At 51.3% G+C, this 16,108-nt stretch overlaps 2 protein-coding genes and 1 pseudogene across 10 annotated transcripts; 2 read left to right on the top strand and 1 right to left on the bottom strand.

Annotated features, from left to right (window-relative positions):
• Positions 1-1,657: 1,657 nt before the first annotated feature.
• On the bottom strand, positions 1,658-12,164 carry BLCAP (bladder cancer associated protein). 6 transcript variants are annotated; one of them, XM_011974986.1, is made up of 2 exons: positions 12,026-12,164; positions 1,658-3,591 (listed from the first exon to the last, which is right to left on the bottom strand). In XM_011974986.1, exon 2 carries the CDS (start codon positions 3,413-3,415, stop codon positions 3,152-3,154), a length of 264 nt encoding a protein of 87 aa, XP_011830376.1. In that variant the 5' UTR covers positions 3,416-3,591; positions 12,026-12,164; the 3' UTR covers positions 1,658-3,151. The 6 variants fall into 6 exon arrangements, with proteins under 6 accessions (XP_011830376.1, XP_011830379.1, XP_011830377.1 ...); XM_011974989.1 differs by lacking the exon at positions 12,026-12,164 and adding an exon at positions 11,863-11,965; XM_011974987.1 differs by lacking the exon at positions 12,026-12,164 and adding an exon at positions 11,807-11,956.
• NNAT (neuronatin) lies at positions 5,449-7,945 on the top strand. Of its 4 annotated transcripts, none has more exons than XM_011974994.1 (3): positions 5,449-5,647; positions 6,612-6,692; positions 6,921-7,945. In XM_011974994.1, the coding sequence occupies exons 1-3, from the start codon at positions 5,576-5,578 to the stop codon at positions 7,011-7,013; spliced, it is 246 nt and encodes an 81-aa protein (XP_011830384.1). In that variant the 5' UTR covers positions 5,449-5,575; the 3' UTR covers positions 7,014-7,945. The 4 variants fall into 4 exon arrangements, with proteins under 4 accessions (XP_011830384.1, XP_011830386.1, XP_011830383.1 ...); XM_011974992.1 differs by having other exon boundaries at positions 5,511-5,647; positions 6,612-6,687; XM_011974996.1 differs by lacking the exon at positions 6,612-6,692.
• LOC105535809 lies at positions 11,980-14,873 on the top strand (annotated as a pseudogene).
• The last annotated feature ends 1,235 nt before the right edge of the window (positions 14,874-16,108 follow it).

Genomic DNA, 16,108 nt, shown 5'->3' with positions numbered 1-16,108 from the left:
GGACTAGAAAACTGTCTGCTCCAAAGATCACATTTTACCTATCTGGAAACTGGGGCCCACAGCAGGGCAAGGACCAGTTCCTAAAGCAGCCCAGACCTAGGCCTCGTGGGGTCTTGTGGTCACTAGGTACCATGTGGGCAACCATTTCATACCAGGAGCCATAGTGACCAATGGAATTGTATGTTTTTCTAAGGCCTGCTGCCCCTACTCTTTTACAGAAAAGGTATCTACTTTTCATTTTCCTAAAAGGCAGTTCAGGAAGAGGGGGCGGTGGCCTGGCAAGGTAGGAAGCATTATGGGGTGACAGAATGCTGATTTGGCAGTCACTTTGGGAAGGGGTGGCTGCAGGGTCCCTGCTGGAAAGGGCCACAAATCTTTCAGAGGGAGGCCTGTTTGTGACTCTTAAGCAGGCTTGACCTGAAACAGAAAGCTGCTTTCTGAGGGAGAGCAAAATAAGCAATAATCTTGGCTTCATTCATCATCCAGGTGTCGCCACAGGAGAGAAGGGACACAAAAGCCTTTTTTTGTTTGTTTGCTTTGTTTCTGGAATTTGCAGTTGTCTGTTTTGTTAAGTCTTCCCACTAGGCTACACTCATGAGCTCCCGGAGAGTCAGGCCTGAGTCTTGCCCCTGAAATCCCCAGTAAGCCGAGTACAGGGTCTCAGTGTTTGTTGAACAAACCATCCTTTCCAGGTATGACTCCTCAGCTTGTCAAGACTTTGCAGAACCACGAAATCTATCCAGAAACACAGAAAAGAAGAATTCAGAGATAAAAGCACAAAAGAATCAGATAAGAAAATTACCCAGCAGATATGATCAACACAAGTTTGGTTTTTTGAAAATACCTCTAAAATAGACAAATCTTTGGCAAGTTTTGAATGAAGAAAGGAATAAAGTAACAATGGGCAGACTTAAGTGAACAGGAGAAAACCATACTCAATTTTATAGCAATAAATTTAAAGCCTAGGTAAAACAGGTGATCTTCTATGAAATTACCAAAGCCCTTCACGACTGTGACTAAATAAAACCTCACGATAGCCCTGTGCTTGGACAGGCAGTACTCCTACTATGCTTTCTAGAAGGAGATTCAGAGGTGAATACCCAGCACAGGACCTGACAAACTAGCCTACATTGCCTCAAAGGTCATGGCCATGGGAGCACGTGCCTATCTACAACATGGAACCACACCACTCTCGGCACTTCTAGCCATCACCTTACGTCCGGCTGATTGGACAGCCAATCTTATTTATTTTTCCACTTGAAATGCCATAAGGGGTTTCACTATTTTTACTTCAAAAGCAGCACCATAAAAATCCTTGATGATTAGAGCTCCAGCTGTCTTAAGTTGTTTGTCAAGGGATCGGTTACTCAAATCTCCTAAGGAGGGAAACAATTTCAGGCGAGAAGCCATGGGAGCTGAGAAACGCAAATGTCTCATCTCTGAAAACTTTCAGACTCCCTCCTGTTCACCGCCTGTCCTGCCCCCTGCTCCCCCTCCCCCATCCCCACCATCTGCTCTCCAGAAAGCAGATCAAATTTTCGGGCTAAGGTACTCTGGCGCCAAGGACTCAGCCCCTCCATGCTTCCCCCTGCCCCCCACCAACTCCGAAATCCAACACCACGACCCAAATGGACTGCAGCCACATAAAACCACAAAGTAAAGTTTATAAAGCTTTATTAAACATTTCAAACAGCTGTGCAACGAACACACCAAATAAAAGCTCTAGAATAGCAGTCCAAACGTTTCACAAGTATGGCCTCACAGTCCCATTCCCTAGATGAACTGCCTCCAGTTCTGTTCTCTGCCTGGCCCATCTCTCTTTCTCCTCAGGCAAGAGAGAGATGGATGGATCAGACTGAAAGGACAGGCATGCTGATCTCCAGTAGGCAGGGGCCAGGAGAAAGTCTCGTTTGCCAACACTCGTTACTGAAGCGCAGAAAAAGCAGCAAGTGACAGTCACACAGTCTTCCTGGGTATTCTTCACAATGTACAGTCTATATGCGCAGGAACGGAGAAGCCCCTGGCGGGAGGATGATGGCCACTGCTCCCCTGTCTTGTCTGAATCACCTCGGAGTCCAGTGTGCTGGTCACTCTGCAATCCCCATGCTAAATAAAAACTGTAGCGGCACCTACCATATATAGCTAGCTATTGCTAAACCTCAAAATCAGAACATGTTCGATAAAGCTTCTTTAAAAGGAATATACACATGTATTTGTACACACACACACGCACAGGGCACACCAAAAAATATCCAAACATCTATCAAGGGGATCATGGCTGTTGTGAAACACACAGGTACTCTCCCACTCACTCAGCTGGGGACTGCTAGAACTACGTGAACACACCATACTTCAATGCTGCAGAGCATGCACGGGAGACACAATGAGGCCCCCCTCCTTGGAACAGTTAAGAAAGGCAGGAGGAAGGGCAAAGGAAGTGAGGCTGGGCAGGAAAGCATGAGCCCAGACACCCAGGTGAAAGAGCAACATCTATCTGTTGCTTCCTTTCTTAAAAATGAAGTGGAGAAAATACTGAAGATTTGTGGACAACAAACAGTCAAGACATGTTTCTGTCTAGCCTGCTGAACAAGGAAAGAAGGATGAAAAAGCGAGGCTCTCGGGCGTCAGCAATCTCTTCAAATTTGAGATAAGTGCAAAAATGAGCCCTGTCTTGGACAGGTACTCCCCCAAAAAAAGGAAAAGGGTAGAAGAGAAGTAAAGGGAAACCAGGAGAGGGACTGAGTCAGTAACATTCTGGGAAGGAAGGAGACCCTGACAAGGAGGGGTCACAGAGGTGACAATGAGACTGGCATTTTATCTGCCCCAGGTCACATTGGGGCGGTTGACCAGGATGGGCCCAGACTCCTCGCAGTAATGAGGCGAGGGGGGTGGTCATGCGGCCAGCCAGGACCTAGATGGGGACAGGACACACACAACCACAAGACCACCCACGACTATAGGACTTTACAATAAAAGCACCGGTCAGTGCCATTATTCACATTATAAGGATAAAACATCACAGGCCAAAAAGGCGCCGTCAGGAATGTGACACCCGCGAGGCTGCGGGATTTGAAACTCCAATGCTTTATGACCTATGTCAATGCCTCCCCTCCCGTCTTCTGCTTCCTTGGAAAGCTAACAGGGCAGGCCCTTAGGTGCCCACAACGCCGGGATCATGCGCCGATTCTGGAAGCGGTGAATCGGAGCAGTGGTACAGGAAACAGTTTCCCCAGCAGCTATAGCAGATAAGGAAAAGGGCTGCCAGGAAAACCAAGGCACAAATTGTGCAAGGCTTCCGTTCCAGGAGGAAGCTGAGCAGGTAGAAGCCCATGAACATGGAGTGGCTGAACCACAGGGCGGGGTTGAGGGGCTTGGGGATGAGGAGGACGGGCAGCAGCCACTGGAGGCAATACATGATCTCTGCCGGGCAGGGCCTTCACCAAGGCTGCCGGGCACCGCTGCAGGAACCGACCTAATGGGAGCCAGCGGGCGCAGGCGGCTGCCCTCCGCTTTCTTCAACCCTCACTCTCCAGGAGCTGAGCCGCTGTGCTCTCTGGCTGTCAGCCCGGGATCACCAAGGCAGCAGGGATCCTGAAGAGAAAAGTCAACACAACAGACAAACAGACAAAGAACAGACAGACAGACAAACACACATACAAAAAAAAAAAAAAAAAAAAAAAACAGGAACAGAATGTATACTTATTTGGGAAAATGGATCATGGTTAACAACAGCAAATGTGAAATGCCCTTTCCTCCCTGCCCACCCGTGAAAGTTCTACTCCTCTCCAAGTCACTAATTTGGGAAGCTTCCTGGGATGTCTCCCCGGGGCTTCTCCTGGGGCATCAGGGAGAGGGCTCTTTGGCACGGTTTCACACAGTGGACTGGCTTTGCCTGGGCCCTGCCCAGCAGAGATCATGTATCGCCTCCTGGGGCTGCAGCCCGTCCTCAAGGGGCCCAGACCTCACAATACCGCCCAGTGGTTGCCAAAGGACTACCAAGGGCTCCCTGCTGTGCCCCCACGTGGTAAGGACAGGGTTCTGTATCTAGCATCTCTCACAGCCATAGGTGCTCAGGCACTGAGTGCCGAGTTAAAGCTGTTAGCGGCGCACTGCCGGCCACCAGACCACAGGCAAAGGATACTGAGGCAGCTGCAGCCTCGAAATATTTTAAGATGGCAGCCTAGGCTAAGCTTGCCTTTTTCAAATAGCCCGGCGTCACTTTGCCAGAACCTGCCAACTTCTCCGAAAGTCAATGTAGGAAAAAAGTCACTATGCTACTTTGTCCAAACTGAAGTCGCTTGGATCATTACACCTCCATCTGCTGCTGGCACTGTACAGAACCTGACCTCTAGGAGCTTTTAACGAAAATTAATTTTCTATCCACATAGGGGCAAATGCCAGTTGGCCCCTGGGCAAAAGGCAGCTTGCTGTAAAGAGGTGCTTTCGGCTGGCCACCGGTGCGCGGGGACCACACTCACAAACCGCATTCCGGTCTTCCCGTCTGCAAAATCTGAGTTGTGCGAGGGACCCACAAGACGGGCGGTCTGAAAGGGACCCACCTCACTTGGAAATGGGGCTGCGGTAGCCACAACTCTCCAGTAGCGGTAGCGAAATCCCGTTCGGTGATCCAGCCGCCCAGCGCAACGGGTACAAAGAACCAGCGGCTAAGGCCGACCTACCAGGGCTTGGGGGAGGGGAGCGGAAGACAGAGGTCGAAACGACCTGTCCAGCAGAAAACTATCTCCCAGCATATTCCAACCACTTCTCCGTAGAGAGCTCATTCCTTCCGCGCATACGAAGGGCGCCAATCCTTCCTGTATCCCTCCCACAGATACCAGGTGACTACTGCTTTTGCGCCCAAAGCGCAGTGCCCTGGCTCAGCTCCCTACGGTAGCGACCTCCACCGCAGATCCTCATCTCCTCGCTAACGTAAGAGAGATGTAAAGAATCAGACGGGTTACGCGCTCAGGGACACTCATGAAGCAGAGGACCTGGGCTTAAAACTCATTCAGTATTAGGAAAAGAGCGCCGAGCATGGTTCTATTATGCCGAGGCTTCTGAAAGGGGCACCATTTTTTTTGCTCTATGGGGCAGATGACCCCTCCCTAATTTCTGTTTTCCATCCATCCCCAAGGTAGGCTCTGGAGTGGCACCGGGGTCTGAGCTCAAATTTGCAGGCCAGGGACTAGGGAGAAGGGCGCCACACTAAGAGACCTGCACCCCCATCCTCGCCTTGTACTCTATCCAGAGTCGTGGTACCCCTCCATTTTAAAGCAAAATCCAAAAGCAAGCACGGCGGAATCTTCTGGAAGGGGGCTAAGATGGAACTCAGGAGGCGGGGGTCGGTATGGAAAGAGCAGATGGATTATTTTTTTCCTCTCCTGGCGAATGAGGAGCGCCCCCAGCCACCCCTCCTCATAAACACCCCCCAAGGCGCGCATGCGCACTTAAGTGGCGGGCGGGTACTTAAGGCGCGGCCACCTCGGCTGCGGCAGTGCGCCCAACAGCGGACTCCAAGACCAGCGGATCTCGGCAAACCCTCTCTCTCGACCACCCACCTACCACTCTCGGAACCATGGCGGCAGTGGCGGCAGCCTCGGCTGAACTGCTCATCATCGGCTGGTACATCTTCCGTGTGCTGCTGCAGGTAAGTGTGCCAGGGTTTCGGGTGGGAGAGGGTTCCCAACTCGCGCCCCCAGAACCCGCAAGACCGCGTCGCGATTGCCGCCTCCCGGACCGTCCTATTCCGATTGCCGCGATCCCTGCCTGCCAAAGTGCCGCTGCCGGCACCGCGCGCCCCCTGCCCATTCCCTGCGCTGTCCTCCTCGCGCTGACCCTCCCTAGTGCGCCCGCGCCTGCCCGGGAACAAAGACTCGGGGCGCGGCGGGCGACCGCTGCGGACGATCACCCAGGCTTTTAGCGACCTACGCGGTAAGAAAAACCCGCTACACCCGGACTCGACCCCAGGAGGGAGGCGGGGCACTACTGTGTTGCAAGACTTTACAGCTCGCAGAGTGAAAATTTTCCACCTTAAAAAATTGCGCACTGCGGAGAAATTTTATTTAAAAAAAACATATAGCGCTTGCGGGGGTGAAACAAAAAATAAGTTAGAAAAAGGCACTTCTCAGAAAAAATAAAAATTACTTCGCAAAAAAACCCAAACCAAACCAAAACAAAAAAAACCCTACAACGAATTAGAGAAAAAGTAGTTCACAGGAAAAGAGAAAGACGCGCATTGCAGGAAAAATCGGAGAAAAGCACTTGGCAGAAAAAAAAAATGCATTAGATTAAAAACGCACTGCAGAAAAAAATCAGACAAGGGAGCTAACAGAAATAAATGAATTGGGCAAAAACGCTTTCAAGAAAAAAATTAGAGAAAAAAGCCCCTCGAGAGAAAAATAGAAGGGGAAAAAGGCGCTTCCAAAAAAGGATAATTGCTTTACGAAAAAAAAAAAAAAAATCAAAAAGAGGCAAAAGCGCTTTGTGTAAAAAGAGATAAATCAAAAGAAAGCGCTTTGCCCATAAAACCATTTACCCTAAAAGCTCCCTTTGCAGGAAGAATTCCCTGCTAAAGGAATCCTTTGCCAAAGGAATCGCATATTTCCTTCAAGGTGTTCCTGGAATGCTGCATTTACTGGGTAGGATTCGCTTTTCGAAATCCTCCAGGGACACAGCCCATTGCGAGAAGTGAGGTATACCTAAGTTGTGGGTCCAATCAGCTTGCCGCCATGCAGCTCTCAGCACAGTTGGAAAAGCTCCAGCTGCCCTGACTCGTGGACAAGCTGCGCCCGCGCCCGCCTCTCCAGCCTACGCTGGATGGGCGGGCGGGGCAGGGGGTGGGGCGGGGGTGGGCACGGCAGCACCACAGACATGCTGTGGGTGCTCTCCACTAAGGGTGGGTCCTGGGTTTCTCGCCGCAGGTGTTCAGGTACTCCCTGCAGAAGCTGGCGTACACGGTGTCGCGGACCGGGCGGCAGGTGTTGGGGGAGCGCAGGCAGCGAGCCCCCAACTGAGGCCCCAGCTCCCAGCCCTGGGCGGCCGTATCATCAGGTGCTCCTGTGCATCTCAGCCAGCACGGGAGCCAGTGCCGCACAGGAACGGGGGGTCCCCTGTGCTCCCTCGCCAGAGGAGCACCTGGCAAGGTCAGTGAGGGGCCAGTAGACCCCTGGAGAAGCAGTACCGACAATGACGAAGATACCAGATCCCTTCCCAACCCCTTTGCACCAGTCCCACCAAGGGGCAGGGTCGGGAGAGGAGGGGGGATAGGGGGAGCAGACCCCTGAGATTTGGGCATAGGCACCGCATTCTGATCTGGACAAAGTTGGTACAGCGCCATCCCAGCCCCGAAGCCAGGGCCATGCCAGCAGGCCCCACCATGGAGATCCAAACACCACACCAGCCAGCAGAATGGACGCTCTGACATCGCCAGCCGAAGCCCTGAATCTTGGTGCAGCACCAACCGCGTGCCTGTGTGGCGGGACTGGAGGGCACAGTTGAGGAAGGAGGGTGGTTAAGAAATACAGTGGGGCCCTCTCGCTGTCCCTTGCCTAGGGCACTTGCATTCCAGCCTTGCTGCATTTGCTCCCTCGATTCCCCTTTCCTCCTCACTGCCTCCCAAGCCCACCCTACTCCAAAATAATGTGTCACTTGATTTGGAACTATTCAAGCAGTAAAAGGAAATGAATCCCACTTTTACTAAAACACTTTCTCTGAATCCCCCTTGCCCCTCACTGATCTTGCTTTTCCCTGGTCTCACGCAGTTGTGGTCAATATTGTGGTAATCGCTAATTGTACTGATTGTTTAAGTGTGCATTAGTTGTGTCTCCCCAGCTAGATTGTAAGCTCCTGGAGGACAGGGACCACCTCTACAAAAAATAAAAAAAAGTACCTCCCCTGTCTCGCACAGTGTCCCAGGACCCTGCGGGGCAGTGGAGGCGCGCCAAAACTTTGTCTCTTGTGATTTCTTTAGCGGCATCAACACACACTTCTAAGACTCAGCTGATGTGCCCATTGTGGAACAGGCACTCTGCTTGGGGGAGGGAGGAAAAGGAGGGCCATCAAAATTGCAATAAGCTGGGCCCCTCACACACCCAACCTCATCTCAATGCTGTCCTGTGATAAAGGACCATTTCCCCCCCTCCCCAATGAGAAAGGCTGACATCTTCACTTGTGGTCCGGGAATAAGGGACCACTTCCCCCTCCCCAAAGGGATAGGTGCTTTACTTGTGGTCTTAGGAGAAGGGGCCAAAGCAGGTAATCACTTTGGGAAAGATGAGAGGAGGGGGAAAAGGTGGCAGTAGCCCTCCAAAGAGGTACTAGGGACCAAGGGGGTGATTTCAGAACACAAAGCCTTACTCCAGGTCTCCATCCAGGAGCCCCAAGGAAATGAGTACTGGGCAGGGTAGACATTGGCTTAGACAATGAGTATGGGATAAGAGGTGCAGTGTGGCACCTTCTCCACCCAGCTTAATGCTGCAGGCCCCATATCCACCAGGACCACTACAAAGACAATCTGCCTGGCCCTGCGACTCTGCAGGGTCTCCTGGCCCTACCTCATCCCAGAAACCTCTCTCCCCAATACTGGATTTCTGCTTTTCCCAGCACCAGCCTCCTTATTCTTAGGGATGCTTACCAGGTCCCTGGCCCTGGGCTCTCCCCTGCCATCATGTCAGGGTAGGCAGTGGGCTGGCTGCTCGGCCTCGGACTTGTCTTCCTCTCCCACTCCCCAGTGAGTCAGGGCTCTTTCTACACAGGGTCAGCTGACTGTCTCACCAAATGGCCCTGCCGCCTGTTCAGCCTTGTCTCTGGCTTTATGTGTCCCTGTCACCACACACCTGTTGCTGGGTCAACACCAAGGGAGGGAGTTGGAGGGCCATAAATCTCTCTTCCTGCCACTTCTTCGAATCCCTTAGTCACAGCTGTCACAAATACTTCTGGAGCACGAAGTACCTTGCCCCCTTAAGCCTGACCATGTTTCCTTCCCCTAAGCAAGGGCCCCAGTCACCAGCACCTCTAAAGGCATCTAAAACTTCATTCGGTATCAGAGAATTATAGGGGTGGGGAGGTGCAGATCCCAGTTCTGGTCTTGGCTTTGCCATCAATCAGCCTAGGGAACCTGGACATGTCACCTTATACCCTTCATCTTCAGTTTCCCTCTCTAAGAGGGCCTCTGAGATGCCAGTGAACCCTGACATGCTAGAAACTGTCGTCGCAGTGGCAATCAGGACTCATCAGGACTCGGAGAGGATGTGCAATCTGAGACTTCATCTTTCTTAGGCTGGGTGGCTATAGCTGCTACCATAGCCTGAAGGTGAGGCAGGTCTCCTCTCACCCCAGTGTGACTCATCAGCAGGCAATGCCCACACCTCCTCCCTTCTGAACCCCTATCTTGGTAGGTCTCAGAACTGGGAGTTTCTGTGGTTTTCCACACTAAACCCACAGAATCATGAACATACCAACATGTGTTCTCAATGAAGGCTGACCCTCCCTTTGGAGCTTTTGAGGGGTATGCCCATAGCCCCACTGCCCCTGATGCTCTAACCTCAGCCCAAGGGACAAGGTAGATTTCAGGGAGGTGGACCAAAGCAGCATGGTAAGAGCTGGCTGCTCTGGACACAGCACCTCCTGTGCCCCCACTTAGAAAACAAGAGGCTGCTTGTAGCCCCAGAGTTTTCCATATCATCTTGGCAAAGCCCTTTTCCTCCATCCGTCCATCAGCAGGGTTGTGAGTGTGACAAGGTGAGATGACAGATTTCCAGTCAAGGGCTGCCCTGGTGGCCTGCACCTGCATGTGTGGGCTTCAATGTGCAATGTCCACTCCCCATTTGCATTCTCCACCCACAAAACCTCATGTTCTGGCAGCAAACAACCCACCAGAGAAGACAATGCATTCACTTTCCATCCAGTGCAATGCCAAGCAATGCTTAGATGGTCCAAACACACCTTGTTTATAAAATTTTTTCCACAAACTATACCATTAAACATTTTATTCTGATAGAGAGCAATGGGAAGAATTGAAAATGCCTAGTATTTTATTGCACAGCCCTTAGTCACAGTGCTGAATGCCTCCTTTGCCTAAACTGTCATTGCTCCCAGAAGATTTTGCCCCCCACAAGGCCAAGGACAGAGCAGATCAATTGGGAAGGAGTTGAGAATGGCTCTGTGGGATTCCAGCAACAGGTGAGAGACCCTTGAGACTAATGCTCCAGGATGTTAAGTTTCTTAGCCTAACCAGCTGATGTCCAGAGGTGGCAGGTTTAGGTACCATGACTTTTAGGGGTGCAGGGTGCTATGTGACACTGTTACCTTTATCTGTGGAATATCTGCGTTGTCAGTGAAGGAAGGGATGTCTGCTGTCAGGGAAGGGCAGGGGCAAGTTCCTTGAGCTTGGGCAACAGATAACTGTTGGATCGGGGAGCAGGTCTGCTGTGAGTCATTTACTAGATATCTATTTTGAAATGTGTATCTCCTCAGGAGCCAACACCCCAAAGGGAGATTCTGAATTTGCAGTTAACTCCCCCTCCCCGGCCCCCTCACCAGAGATTTAAACGTGTGCACTCATGCACATACACAAAACACTAGTCAAACAACAATCTCTTTTCCCTTGGTGGCCTCTGACTTCCTCTATATGCCCCAGAGACATGTTGTCACCATCTTCCCTGGGAATGATCCTGTTTATCCTCCCCTCCCCCACTTGCCCTCCCACAGGGCCCATGCCCCAGCAGGATCCAGATTCCTGAGCATTTCCAGAGCAGGAAGTCAGAGAGGCAGGCAACGCATGGTTCTTGGTATATCGCACAGGGACAGGCTTGAAATGGAATGCATGTGTTTCAAAGATAGGAGAACAACAACAAAAAAAGGCAGCCTAACCCAGATTCCTCTTTGAAACAACATATTACAGCTTAAAGGTTAAACTGGTTTTGGCAGCAACTCTAATAAGACCAATTTCAGATATGGAATTGACCTGGTCACTGGAAACCGACCAGGCTTCCCGTGATCAAATCTTTTAACAGATTTGCTTGACATTAATTAGTCTCTGATTTAAAACAAACAAGCAAACAAGATCTAACACTTTGGGCATTAGCACTTAAACTGGAACTTTTTTTTGGTCCCAGCTTTGGTGTTGCCGTCCAGAAGGCTGACAGGATGACTGGACCATGTCAGGCAAGGCAGAGAAGCCGTCCCCAACACACCAGTTCCCTGAAAGGGATAAAGACGATCCAAACCTATAAACAGAAAGGCTGTTTCTTTCCGAGGACAGACCCCAGTCTCCCAACATTTAGCGCTGAAATGGGACACGAAGACCTGGAAGGAAACTAAAGGAGATTTGGAAAGGGGAAGGAAAAAGCAACTGTCTCCCATCCCCCATGCTTCCTTTCCAGGACATTAGTGTGCCAGGCATTCCGTTCTTTCAGCTGCCCTTGAGGGCCACTCCCCACGTCTATAGAAGGAAAAGGAAGGGGTGTCCACCCTTGATGTAAAGTTGGAGGGAGTAAGAAGCGCCCGTGACTCTTAGCAGAGCGTCAACCTATCACCCCAGACACCGAAGCGGGGCCTCGAGCGGGAGACCCTCTCTCCCCTCACCCCCACGCCCCCCGCCCCGGCCAAAAAAAAGCAACTAAAGTAACTACACTGATGGGGACAGAGTGACAGGCCTCTCACAAGCTGGGCACCCTGCGTGGAACCCGGGGCCGCAGAGATGGTGGTCGCGCTCCCCAGCCCTGTGCCCCGGCTCTGCCTGCCTCATCCTGCAAGGACACTGACCTTGGACAAGGCCGGAGCGAGCACCCAGGAGTACTGTGACCACCCCCGGGCTGGAAAGGGACCCCCAAGGCCCAGGTTAGGTCCAATCACAGCAATCACCTGAAGCCGGACAGGGGCGCCCTCCCTTCCCGGGGGTATGCGGGAGGAAAACCCCAGTGACGGGGACCGGGCGACGCCTAAGGTGACCCAGAAGGGACAATATGGCGGCGCGGCCGCATGGAGGGCCTCTCATCCCGCCCCAAGCAGGTTGACGCCACGGTACCTGCAAGCCCTGCCATGGCGCCGCCGCCACTGTCGCCGTCTGCCGCAGCCTGCCTCCACCTCAGCTCGCCACGGACGCCGCAGGAAGCCGGGGAGACGCCCCCTTCGTCTTCTAGTGGAGCCGGCCGAGGACCCATCCTGGAATCGGGCTGCCTACCACAGACGCCTGATCACACGGCCCGAAGAGGGGAGCTCACCCTCGCCCCATCTCCCCTAAATATCAGCCACAGGCCACCTTTGAGTCCTTTGTACGCACTTTTACAAAATTCTGGGAGCGCCGAGGTCCTCAAGCCCTAATAATTTTTATCAGGCGCAGTGTGGACAGCCCCGAAGCGCGGCCGGGTCCCCTCATGCATATGCAGCAAATTGTGATCTTTACTTCGTGAGCGCGGGGCGGGCCGGGTTGTGTTCCTTTGGGTGAACCCGCTTAGTTCTTCTCCGCGCGGACGGTCCGGGGACTCGGGGAAAACCTTCTCGTGGCTCAAAGTCCACCCCCTCCCTAGCGTTTCATCATGCAGCCAGGGCTCAGGAGCTGAGAGATCCGGGCTCAGAACTTGGGACTGCCTTGGGTCAGGCCCCGGCTCCCCCACTTGCCCGGTATCTTGGGCGAGGGAGCCCCTACCCCGCCCCGACCCGGCTTCTGATGAAATGCCCACCTTACGGCTTTTATGGGGCTTGAATGAGTTCGTGTAGTCATTTATTAGCTAATTAAGCGTATTCCTTGGGCGCTTACTGTACCCAAGCTCAGTGCTAAGGGCAAGTAGAGTGGGTGTCCTGGGTCTGTTCCTGACCTCAAGGCGCTGCCAGTCTAATGGCGGGTAGGCGGGGAGACAGTCATATAATCACTGTATATTAGTGACTTGAATCAATACATAATTACACATCATGGGAAGTGCTGTGAGAAGAAGTAGAGAGTGTTAGGAGAAATGAATGGAGTCCTAATGTAGGGAGAGGGTGGAACCTCTTTGGGAAGATGGCATTTAGGTTGAGAAACCAAGGACGATTAGGGCAAGAGTGAGAGGGGAAGATGGCATTTTGGTTGAGAAACCAAGGACGATTAGGGCAAGAGTGAGAGGGGAAGATGGCATTTCGGTTGAGAAACCAAGGACGATTAGGGCAAGAGTGAGAGGGGAAATGTCCTAGACAGAAAGAACATTTGTCCCAGATGTGGAGCTGGGAAGGGGCAGGGTTAGGGTGAGGTGAGCACCAAAGAAGACAGGTCAGCTGTATACTGTATTTGGCTTTTCTCTTGAGAGTCAGGGGAAGCCATTTTCATCAGGAAAAGGATAGCAAATTTGGATTTCTGAAAGGCCACCCAGGCGGCATGGCTTGGAAAGCACTCAGGAGTGGGTGTAGGCAGACCAGTTAGGAGGTGGTTGCAGCTTTCCAGACAAAAGCTAATGCTGACTCAGACAGGGTGGTGGCTTGGGGAGGTGAAGGAAAGGATGGAAGACTGGACGTGGGTGGATGTGGAGGCATTGGCAATAACTCCTCACTGGGTTTTAGCCTTGAGTAAATGAAAGGGTAAAAGAGTCCTTGGCCAAGACAATGAAGGCTGAAAGAGGAATAGACTGAGGGGGAAGATCACATTCGGCTTTGAGAAGTTAGGTTTGAAATGCCTGGGCAACATGCAGGCAGAGAGGGTGAGTAGGCAGGTTTATGTGACACAGGAGCTCCGAACGGAGTCTGGGGCTGGAAATACATATTTAGGGGCCATCAACACAGAGGTCATGGTGCTGGGTTAGAACTCAAGGGAAAGAAGGTGGAGAGAAAGGTGGGCAGAAGAGGAGGATCCAGGAAAGGAGACTGAGAAGCAGTGGCCAGTGGGGTAGAAAGAGGACCAAGTGAGTGTGGGTCCTAGAGAGGAGGTTTCAGGAAGGAGGGAGTGCTCAGTGGGACTGATGCTGTAGAGGACAGAAATGGAGCGGTAGGGGTTTGGGAATAAAGGTTGGTGGACTGTATCTTTTATGTTGCAAGTTAAACACACAACTACATCAATTGGCTTTAAAAAGTAGTCTGTCACTCAGTGGCTAGGCAGTGTCAGCAAGGCCCGAGGTTCATTTTATCTTCTGTCCTTGTGCTGGTTTCACGCTCATGGTCACAAGATGGCTATCCAGTTCCTGGGGTCACATCCAAAGCAAGGAGATGTCCATTTCTCCTCTAGCTGAGACTCCAACAGGCCTGAATGTGGCCTCCCACCATCCTGCTGCTTACAGGGTAAAGGGTCAATGCATCCATGGCAGCCACACCCAGTATCCAACACTGAATGACAAGAGGAGTCTTGTAGTGGAAGCCCTTGTTCAGAAAAAGAGAAAGCTGGCTTTGCGGATGCCACTGGGATCCCCGTACTGTTAGCCATGTCCACCGTGTTGTTCGACATCACTGTCAACGGCAAGCCCTTGGGCCGCTTCTCCTTCAAGCTGTTTGCAGACGAAATTCCAAAGACAGCAGAAAACTTACATGCTCTGAGCACTGGAGAGAAAGGATTTGGTTATAAGGCTTCCTGCTGTCACAGAATTATTCCAGGGTTTATATGTCAGGGTGGTGACTTCACATGCCATAATGGCACTGGTGGCAAGTCCATCTACGAGGAGAAATTTGATGATGAGAACTTCATCCTAAAGCATACAGGTCCTGGCATCTTGTCCATGGCAAATGCTGGACCCAACACAAAAGGTTCCCAGTTTATCATCTGCACTGCCAAGACTGAGTGGTTGGATGGCAAGCATGTGGTCTTTGGCAAGGTGAAAGAAGGCATGAAGATTATGGAGGCCATGGAGCACTTTGGGTCCAGGAATGGCAAGACCAGCAAGAAGATCACCATTGCTGACTGTGGACAACTCCAATAAGTTTGACTTGTGTTTTGTCTTCACCACCAGACCATTCCTTCTGTAGCTCAGGAGAGCACCCTCCACCCTATTTGCTTGCAGTGTCCTAGAATCTTTGTGCTCTCACTGCAGTTCCCTTTGGGTTTCATGTTTTCCTTGTTCCCTTCCATGCCTAGGTGGATTGCAGAGTTTTTGATTATGAAATAAAAACTAAATAACAACAACAACAAAAGAGAGCTGAATGTTGAGAGGCTATGGAGCAACAAATTCTTGCACAGTGCCGACGGCAGAGGAAATTGGTACAGCTACTTTGGAAACTGATAGTATCTACAAAATCTAAACATACACCTATGCTGTGATCTAGGATTTCCACTCCTAGGTATATACCCGAGAGAAATGAGTGCCTATGTCTACATGGAGACTTGTGCAAAAATGTTCATAGCAGACTTATTCATAGCTCAAATTGGAAATGGTTCAATGTCCATCACCGGAGAATGGATAAATTGTGGCATGTTCATGCAATGGAATACTGTGTTTTACGTATAAAAGAGCACACTACTGTTACATGTAATAACACCAATTAATCTCACATATAGTATGTGGACTAAAAGAAGCCAGATACAAAACAGTACATGCCATATTAATTCATTCATGTAAAGCTCAACTAATCTATAGGGTTAGAAATCAAAATGGCAGTTATCTGGGTGAAGTCGTGAGTAGGGATGGGAAAGGAGCAAGAGGAGCTTTTCTGGGGTGCTGGAAGGATTATATCTTCTTCTGGCTGGTGATTACATAAGTGAAAATTCAAGTAAAAATTCACCATAAGACTAGGGGAGGCGGAGGCTGCAGTGAGCCAAGATCATGCCACTGCTCTCCAGCCTGGGTGACGGAATGAGACCCTGTCTTGCGGGGAGAATGGGGGGGTGCGGGGAAGAAAGAAAAAAGACTGGGGGCTTTATGTACTTTATGTATGTTATAACTCAAGAAAAATAGAAGAAAGGGGCCAGGAGTGGTGGCTCACTCCTGTAATCCCAGCACTTTGGGAGGCCAAGGCAGGCGGATCATGAGGTCAGGAGTTTGAGACCAGCCTGGCCAACATGGTGAAACCCCGTCTCTACTAAAAATATTAAAAATAGCTGGGTGTGGTGGCATGTGCCTGTAATCCCAGCCACCCGAGAGACTGAGAATCCCTTGACCCTGGGAGGCGGAGGTTGCAGTGAGCCGAGATCGCACCACTGCACTCCAGCCTGGGCAAC

The sequence above is a fragment of the Mandrillus leucophaeus genome, unplaced genomic scaffold (assembly GCF_000951045.1).
Source record: "Mandrillus leucophaeus isolate KB7577 unplaced genomic scaffold, Mleu.le_1.0 Scaffold150, whole genome shotgun sequence".
NCBI classification, from domain to species: Eukaryota; Metazoa; Chordata; class Mammalia; order Primates; family Cercopithecidae; genus Mandrillus; species Mandrillus leucophaeus.
The sequence above is the reverse complement of the archived record's forward strand: the minus strand, read 5'-3'. Positions and strand labels throughout refer to the sequence as shown.

Excerpts from the sequence above, each read along its gene's own strand:
- NNAT (XM_011974992.1), top strand. The coding sequence starts at position 5,576 with ATGGCGGCAGTGGCGGCAGCCTCGGCTGAACTGCTCATCATCGGCTGG. Across the intron at positions 5,648-6,611 it reads TCTTCCGTGTGCTGCTGCAG|GTGTTCCTGGAATGCTGCAT; the intron begins GTAAGTGTGCCA and ends ATTTCCTTCAAG. Across the intron at positions 6,688-6,920 it reads GACACAGCCCATTGCGAGAA|GTGTTCAGGTACTCCCTGCA; the intron begins GTGAGGTATACC and ends TTCTCGCCGCAG.
- BLCAP (XM_011974986.1), bottom strand. The coding sequence starts at position 3,415 with ATGTATTGCCTCCAGTGGCTGCTGCCCGTCCTCCTCATCCCCAAGCCC.